Raw genomic sequence first — 8503 nt, 5'->3', positions numbered from 1 at the left:
GTTGTGCCTGTAACAGCCCTAAGTGCAAATGGCATCTGTCAGTAGTTCTTTGACAGTAAGGATGCATCTGCTCCTGTTCTAGTGAAATGGCGTTTCTGGACAAAATGATACGAGATGCCAGAAACTGCAGTATTTAGAGAAGAATTTCAAATAGAAATATGATAGTCTGAATTAGCTGGGGTTGTTGTCAAACAGTAAGCTGCTCTGAAGAAACGCCTGCATAAAGTGGGCTTTCCACAAAACAGCATAAAGGTGTATTTGCCTCATGCACACAATAGACTTTTTTTCCTTTTCTCAGTTGCTTAAATTGGCATGTGGTCTTTATAAAAGTATTAGTGCAATACATGTGTGTGTCAGCTTTCTTCTCAGAATGTATGTCATCAGCTAATTAAGAAGGTAAAATTGTTTCAAAGAGATTTAAAAAAAATATCAATCTTTGGAAGAGAGAACAATCTCCTTTTAAGTCCTTTCACGCAATCCAATTTGTGAGAAAACTTTTTAATCTATCACTTTTCTATGCACTGTGAATCAGTTACCTAGAGTTGCTTTTTTTTTATAAAACCCGTCTTGCGATATTGGTTGTTTTGCATTTGCTACAACGGGATCAAGAAAGTAACTGTTCCCTGTAACTGTTGCTAATGTCATGAATAACTGTGCTTTTTGAAGCCATCAGGGCAGATGTTGAGGTCATGGTGATTTATCTTTTATTTGAGAGCTAGAAGAAGATCATTCTGAGGTAAAACCCTGTGATGCTGTTTTATAGAAGTAAAAAGGGAGTAGGTGGCCAAAACTGTCTTTTCATATTTAATCTTTCCTGACGTTTTCAAGGTGATTCCTGGACCGCTTCCTCGTGCTCACAGCTGCTTCTGTCATGGTGGAGGCGGCTGTTAACCTGCAGGTAGCACCATTCCTCTCCAGACATCCAGTAAATCTTCTAAAGAAGGAGAAAAGTAGCAAAACGTTACGACTTGAGAATGAAACCAAGCTGCTGCTCAGGAGTTTTGGTCATAGGAAGCGTTACGGTTGTTGCCTCCTACCACACTCGGGCCAAGCGCCCGCGAAGCAGCACGGCCACGAGGCTGGAGGAGGACGCGACAGGCCCTGGCCGTTCCCCGTCCTTGCTCCCAAAGGCAGGAGCCCCGTAAAGCCCCTCTCCCTGCGGTCCCCGACTGGTGCCATTTACACGTGTGCTGCCGGAACCGAAGGAGCCGGTTTTTAATTCCCGCTTTGCAGGAGAGGCCCCGCAGTTGGGCCTTCCTCAGCCTTTCTCACTGCAAAGTGGCGGGCGAACGCAGCGGCCTGGGTCCATGGGCCCTTGGCCGCGGCGGGGGGAGAGGGGCGCGGGGCGGCCCTGCGGCCGCCCCGCGCCCCTCTCCCCCCGCCGCGGCCCACGTAAGGTGGCAGCAGCCTCCTTCCTCCCTGCGGCGGGCGGACGTCCGGCGGCGGCCATGGCGCTGGCGGAAGCAGGCGCCCGCGGGCGGCTCGTGCTCTGGCCCCGCGTCGTCCTCTTCGGAGACTCCATCACTGAGGTAGCGGCTCGGCGGCTTTTAAGCAGAAATAACGCGTACCCAATATGGGGGGGGGGGGGGGGTGTCCCCAAAACACGGATATCCCCTGCCCTGGCTTTGGTTACGAAGGGAGCGCAGAGCCCACCCCGCGGTAGATACCCCCCATTTTGCCTCTGGTGCAAGTCGGGTGCAGCTCGTGAAGGAGACCGGGCTGTTGGACCTCTGCAGGGACCGGGCAGGCTGGGAGGGCGGAGGCGCTATGGGGGCCTCGCGCGGGGCGCTGCTGAGGGGGGAAGATGCCGGGGGACGCGGTGGCGGGTCAGCGGCTGGGGCGCGGGGTGCTGACCGTGTGCCTCGCCTGCAGCACGCCTTCCAGGAGCGGGGCTGGGGAGCGGCGCTTGCGGACAGACTAGTCAGGTAAGGCTTTTAAAAATAATTTCCAGCCTGAAAAAAAGCCGCGCGGCTTTCTTAAAACTGAAGAAAACCAGCACAAATTAATTCTGTTGATTTATTTATTAACATTACTGAATTATGTGTGTGTTTGTTTATTAGCACGGCCTGCCTGAGCGGTGTCCCACCTGACACCGGTGGAAATGCTCATTGGCGGCTTCTGCAAAGACTGAGTGGAAAGAAAAATTCCTTGATTATCAAGTGATCGTTCTGCTTTCACAGTCCGATACATGAATAGTATACGTGCTCTCTGGGCGTACACTTTCAAAGCATAAAAGCATGGCACCGCCGAATCCTCCCGCGGCAGCTCGGTGACTCCGAGAGGCCGGGCAGGGCGCCGGCCCCAGCAATTCGAAACGTCTGCGGTTTTGTTGTGATGGGGCGAGATTCTCTTTTTGATGTGTGTGTTTGTTTCAGAAAATGTGATGTTGTAAATCGTGGATTCTCAGGGTACAATACAAGATGGGCTAAAGTGATCCTCCCGAGACTGATCGGTAAAAGTGCTAGTGCTGAGAGTACTGTTGCAGTTACTGTTTTCTTTGGAGCTAATGACAGTGCTTTGAAAGGTATAATTTTTGTTTTTTCCCATCAGCTATTCTCCTAAGAAAAAGTTTTACACTTTAGCAGAAAAGATAGGTTACAGGGACTGGCTCCTGGTTCTTCTCAGTTGCTCTTTTTTAATTTTTACAGTTGATTCTTTTCAATTAATGTTTTTTTTTTTTTAAATCATGCACTGCTGCCTTCTCTGTATCTCTCTCTGACCAAGTTTTAGTGGTAAACAGACATTTCAAGGAGCCAAAGAATTAGTCAGATATCCAACACTTAAAATTGGAGTTGGTCATCTGGCTGCTCTTTCTGCCTTTGGCATAGTCTGATGGATTGTGAGCAGCTAGAGCAAGCAGCGAGGGAATGCAGCATTCACATGCTCTTAAAGCTCTGTGTACCGACATGCAGAGCCAGTCTAAGCAAGATGAGGAGATCAGTGTATGAAGGCCTGACTGTTTATAGAGTGTGTCTGAATTTCTAAAATTTTCTCTGCATCCAAGAGAGTTAAAAATTTTAGGTTTTGTTTCAGATGAAGCTTGACATGATTATGTGGGCTAATGCTAAGATGTGGAGTTCTAAGGAAAAGCATCTTTTTAAAAAAAAAAAAAAAGGTGGCTTTTTTCCCCTCTGCCTCATTTGTATTAGTTGCAAGAGCTGCATTTTAAGTCGTGGCTTGTCTGCTTTGGATGTTGACGTACTGCACTTTCCCCTAACACCTCCTGAATTCATGGTTGAGGTGAACTGTTTTCTGCTGAGAATTAGGAGAGTACTGTATGTGTGTACGCCTACATTTGTATCCTGTGTAAAAAGCATCTTAGTCCTCGAGTAATGAATCTGTGAGCAGCATGGTTTTATGTGAATAATACATTTTGCCCCAATCCCTGACAGATCTGAACCCCAAGCAACATGTTCCTTTGGAGGAATATGCTGCGAACTTAAGGAGCATGATACAGTATCTGAAATCAGTAGACATCACTGAAGACAGGATTATTTTGATAACACCACCCCCTCTTCAGGAGTCAGCCTGGGAAAAGGAGTGTCTTGCCAAAGGTAAAAGAGTGATACCAGTTTGACAAAATTTCTACTTTTTTCCCCCAGAGAGTATAAGTTACTGATCCCAGACTGACAGATGACTAGCTTTGTATTTGTGCCAGATTGCATTTGTGTCCTCTGAGTTGATGGAAAATGACTGCTAGCTGTTTTGCTAAACATCTTTCAGATATGCTTGTGGCGTAACCAGCAATTAATTGATAACATCCTTTCGAAAGTGCTGTGTTGATTGCTCTGTTCATGTATGAAGCTGAGAGAAACAGCTGTCTGCTGAGAACATAGGATTTATCTCAAAAATGGTGTCTTGGAAATAAGTTCAGAGCTCTCAGAAAGGAATCTAGATGTCCTAAGCTGACTGCATCATGTCCTAGCAGCTTCCAAAATAACATGAATAATGGAAGAGATTTTGGTATTGTGTATCTTAGAAAATTTTCTGATATTTACAGAAGATTTCATGTCTGCTTGGATAAGCAGTAAAGTCCTACCTGATTTTGTTGTAAATTAAAATCCAAAGAGGGAATATCAAAGTCTAAGGATTCTAAGAAAAGTACCTGAAAAAGAAGAAAACGGTGATTAAATAATTTCTCATTATATTGTTCGAACTAACTCTTATAATAGAGACATAACAACACTGCTTACTTTGTGTGGAAATTGCTATAATCTCGCTGACTCCAGCAGGGACAGTTTACACCTTCTGAGAGTGTATCCTCTTTTCCATTTGAACAGTTTGTTCAGTTCTTGCAGGTTTACAGAAGACTTTTGAGTTAGATTTGGGTAAGTAGAGAGGTATCACCCTAGTATTTGCAAGGTTTTCTCTATTTTAGTGCATGTCCTGAGTTGTGTATTCAGTCAAAGCAGTAACATTCTGGACATGACCACATGTTTAACCTGCATTAAAATGGATTGTCCGTATTATTAAGGAAAGCAGTTCCCTGCAAGGGGCACCTCCCAGTCTAGTCATTAACCGTTCGATGGCTCTCAAAGCTCAGTTTGTAACTCTGAATGCTCTGTCATTGCATGCAAATATGTAGCTCTTCATGCATGTAGTTCAGATACAAAACTTAGATAGCTGCATCTGTATCACTGTGGAAAAAGAGGTGTATTACTTTGCTTTACAAATGCGTGTGCATAAATGGAAAAGAGTAAAATAATCTTGTATCCATATTTATAGTTTCTGATTTCGAATCTTGTAACAAAACATAATCATTGTTTCCTGCTATCAAGAAACTATCTCTGCCGTTACATTATTGCATGATTTTCCATTCTGGGGCTTTGTACCTCACCTCACTTTGAAATGTGTTGCAATGATCATTGTCCAAAAGAGGTATTGGACTATATGGACCTTCAGTCTGATCCAGTAGGGTAGTTTTTGTATTTGAGTTGCAAAATGAGAGAAAGTCCTAGGGTAATGCTCACTTATAAATAGTGTAAGACCATAACAACTGCAGTAGGTCAAATCAAACATTGGCTATATCCAGCACTATATATTCGACAGTGTGCTTGGACAGAGCATAACAGGTAGGTCAGGCATAGAGCAGGCTTTCCTGGTCTGTGTTCTCAGCTTTGGCTAAAGCTATTGTGGCTGTAGTTCGCAAAACATATACCCACATCATAGGCTTTTTGAAGATCTGTCACATAAGCACACTATGAATGTTGCCTATCTGGCCTCTAGTTATCAAGTATCACTTTTTAAATGTTATTACATCATTTTGATCTTAAAGCTATCATATTTATCAGGAAGGGGAGGAGGAAACCAGCATTTACAATGTTGGATTCTTCCAGGGTCTCTCTGGAAGAGTTTGCTGCCCAGGGATGGAATAAAAGACATGGCCAGTTTCAGACAGTGCACTACAAATAAAGTATTGTGGGCACAGTAAGCAGTAATATCAGATCATCAGGTGTCAACCAGTATTCAGGAGAAGCTTTCTGTTTACTTTTGTTTTGTCAGATATAGATGCCAGAGCAAAGGAGGGATGTGAAGCAGGAAGATGATGATGTTCACAGGAACATTCATCCAGGTGTGAAGGGAGATTGGTGAAAAGTGCTTGACTGAAGAGTTAACCTGGCCTGTGTGCCAGCTGGAAGGAAGTCAGTGTCTCAGCAAGGAGTGATGGTGGCTAGAGCAGAATCATAGCTATTTGGAGGTCTCTAGTCCCGCCTACCACTCAAAGCTGGGCTGTCACGAGCTCTAGATTAGGTCAGTCATTGCTTTATCCAGCTGAGTCTTGAATTAGTTTCCTAATGTTCAGTCTGAACCGCCTAAGCAGCAACTTACAGCTATTACCCCTCATTATGTTGTTTGCCACTAAGGAGAGTTTGGCTTCACTGGCCCTTATGGCTCCCCCCCCCCCTCTTTAGGCAGGTGTGGGCAGTTATTAGATCACTCCTTAGCCTCCTCTTCAGCATCCCGAACAAGCCCAGCTCCCTCAACCTCTTGTAGGTCATGTGCTCCAGGCTCCTGACCACCTTGGTACCCTCCACTGGACACTCTCCAGTTTCTCCACATCCCTTTTGACTGGGCAACCAAAACTGGATGCAATGCTGAGTAGGGGGAGATGGCTGATAGTAATTTCTCTTCATCTGCTGACCATACTTCTAACATAACCTGGGTTTGCCTTTGCAGTGAGAGCATGCTGTTGTCTCATGCTCAGTTTCTGTTCTCGTATCAGTGCTCTCATCAAGGCTGCTACCCTGCCAGGCTGTTCCCAGCCTGTTTTGATACTTGGGAGTCTTCCACCCCAGGTGCAGAACAAGTATTTCCCTCTGTTGAACTTTTTCATGCTCCTGCAGCAGTGCAAATTAAGAGCAGGAGTGTATTGGTGATCTTCCAGGATGGACCCAGGAGAGAACCAATCCTAACAATGAAAGAAAAGGTAGTGGGAGAATAAGACATTACCAACTCTGATGATATACTCAAAGTCCTTTATAAGACTTCACCTGAAGCTTAACAGAAGGCCAAGCAGTACAGAAATCAGCATTACCCTGTGGTCTTGCTGCTGTTGCCGCTGAATGTCTCACCTGATGAGAAACATATTTTCAAACGCCTCAGAAATGAAAGGTACCTTGGTAGAGACTAAATGAGCTGTAACCTCCAGCCACTTAAATTGAGATGGTTCAGCCTGTGTAACTGGGTATGTCTGCTGGTTTAACAAGTTGATAAGCATCATGTATGCCACAGAAAACTGAAATCAGTCATGTCTTGATCAGAAAATATTTTGTGTCTGATAGGTGACAAATTAAATCGCCGCAATTCCACCACTGGAGAATATGCCAAGGCCTGTGTTCAAGTAGCTAGGGACTGCGGAACTGATGTAGTGGATCTGTGGACACTGATGCAAAAAGATCAGGTATGATGTCCTGAGAGCGAGTGAGAGACTTTAAAAATGTCAAATGCATGATTTAGTGTAGAGGCACTGGTAGTACTGCATTACTACTGCAACAATACAAAATATATCCAAATTCCCTTTTTGGAAAGGAAAAAAATAATCTGGAATGCTTCATATGGCACTAGGAGAAACATATCTTAATACAACCTGACCATTAGATTTGTTAGCAATGTCTCCTGGCTGCATTACATGTAAATAACCTTTTGCTCAGACTGTGAATCATGGAATAGTTTTGGTTGGAAAGGCCTTCTGGAGACACCTACTCCAACTTCCTGCACAAAGTTGGACTCACTTCAGAGTCAGATCAGGATGCATGAGCCTGTCTTTCTAATGCTTCTGACTGAATATCCAAAACTTTCTACGTGACAAAGAGATTTCATACCTTGTCCTTAAGCAGGTAACTCTATAGTTAGGGCACTATGAATCTTCGCTGTCCACTGCACAGTAGACTCAATATTTTGATTGTACCACTTAATCACACAGGAGTTTCATAATGATTAGCAGTGATTTTGGTTATTGGAATGTTCTCTTAACATTTTAATACCAAGGGCAAAAAATAAAAACAGTATATTTCTCAGTTAGTTTTGAAGAATCTAGAAATTAGTCAGGCTCTTCTATTTATAAAGAGCAAGTACATTCATACATGTTCTAACCTCCCCCTTAGGATTTCTCTTCCTATTTATCTGATGGGCTTCATTTATCAACAAAAGGAAGCAACTTTCTAGCAGCGCAACTTTGGTCATGCCTGGAAAAGAAAGTATCTACTCTTCCTTCACTGCTTCCTTACTGGCGTGATGTGGACCACATGAACCCTGAAGTTAGTCTTCTATGAGATGCGCCTCAGTAACAAGCTGAAGAAGCCAAGGCTGCCTGACAAAGCAAGTCTGTTTCCATCAACTTGTATGCAGCAACATACTGCAAGCACTTCATACTTGGGCAAGGCAGGGTAGCGATGAGTCTGCTGTCAAATGCTGTTCCGCAGTCTCTTTATGTGGTCTGTGGGAAAATAAAGATTAAGACATTTCAGAGTGCTTCCTCTGGGTGGTTTCTCTGCATACTGCTTGTGCTAACAGTTGAATGTGTCTGGTGATGAACTCCGCTTTCCTTAGAAGACTTGGAAGGTAGAGTCTCTGCTGGTCTTTAAACAGGAGAAAGAGGCTGCCCCACAGAGTTACTGGCCTGGTTGAGCTTTGGTGACTAGAATTTGTTCAATATATTCCACTATCTTTAAACACCTAGGAGTTGATAAGCAGTAGCAATATCAAGTGCAATTAATGTCAATCCAACCTTTCTTTGATTCTATTACTGATAAGCAGTAAAAGCAGTTGTGTGAACTTTTGTGAGGATTGGGATAGTGCTATATTTTAATTTTGAGCAGGGGTCCTTAAGTTAAACTCACTTGGGCACCAGCAGCACCTTCTGACCGTATGCCTGGCTCTTGCATATAGACACTGTTCAAAGTAGTACATGTATTTGCACAGTATTTATGCCATTCCCAACACACAAGTAGTGATGCTCATGCTCACTCATGTCTCTTGATGAACTCCCAGAAAGGGAGAAGTT

The 8503-nt window shown here is 44.0% G+C and overlaps 1 protein-coding gene and 1 long non-coding RNA gene across 2 annotated transcripts; one reads left to right on the top strand and one right to left on the bottom strand.

The window, feature by feature from the left end:
• Positions 1-692: 692 nt before the first annotated feature.
• On the bottom strand, positions 693-1317 carry LOC112981509 (uncharacterized). Its single transcript, XR_003258727.2, has 2 exons — positions 1038-1317; positions 693-934 (listed from the first exon to the last, which is right to left on the bottom strand). It is a non-coding gene; the product is annotated as an uncharacterized LOC112981509 (long non-coding RNA).
• Positions 1318-1398: 81 nt separating this feature from the next.
• IAH1 (isoamyl acetate hydrolyzing esterase 1 (putative)) lies at positions 1399-7966 on the top strand. The gene is made up of 6 exons (XM_026097239.2): positions 1399-1529; positions 1873-1925; positions 2376-2524; positions 3393-3554; positions 6783-6901; positions 7605-7966. Exons 1-6 carry the CDS (start codon positions 1449-1451, stop codon positions 7770-7772), a joined length of 732 nt encoding a protein of 243 aa, XP_025953024.1. The 5' UTR covers positions 1399-1448; the 3' UTR covers positions 7773-7966.
• The last annotated feature ends 537 nt before the right edge of the window (positions 7967-8503 follow it).

The sequence above is a fragment of the Dromaius novaehollandiae genome, chromosome 3 (genome assembly GCF_036370855.1).
Source record: "Dromaius novaehollandiae isolate bDroNov1 chromosome 3, bDroNov1.hap1, whole genome shotgun sequence".
Classification (NCBI taxonomy): Eukaryota; Metazoa; Chordata; class Aves; order Casuariiformes; family Dromaiidae; genus Dromaius; species Dromaius novaehollandiae.
The sequence above is the reverse complement of the archived record's forward strand: the minus strand, read 5'-3'. Positions and strand labels throughout refer to the sequence as shown.

Bases quoted from the DNA above. Each gene is read 5' to 3' on its own strand.
- IAH1 (XM_026097239.2), top strand. From the start codon at position 1,449: ATGGCGCTGGCGGAAGCAGGCGCCCGCGGGCGGCTCGTGCTCTGGCCC. The intron at 2,525-3,392 runs GTATAATTTTTG...AATCCCTGACAG, and splicing joins TAATGACAGTGCTTTGAAAG to ATCTGAACCCCAAGCAACAT. The intron at 6,902-7,604 runs GTATGATGTCCT...CCTCCCCCTTAG, and splicing joins CACTGATGCAAAAAGATCAG to GATTTCTCTTCCTATTTATC.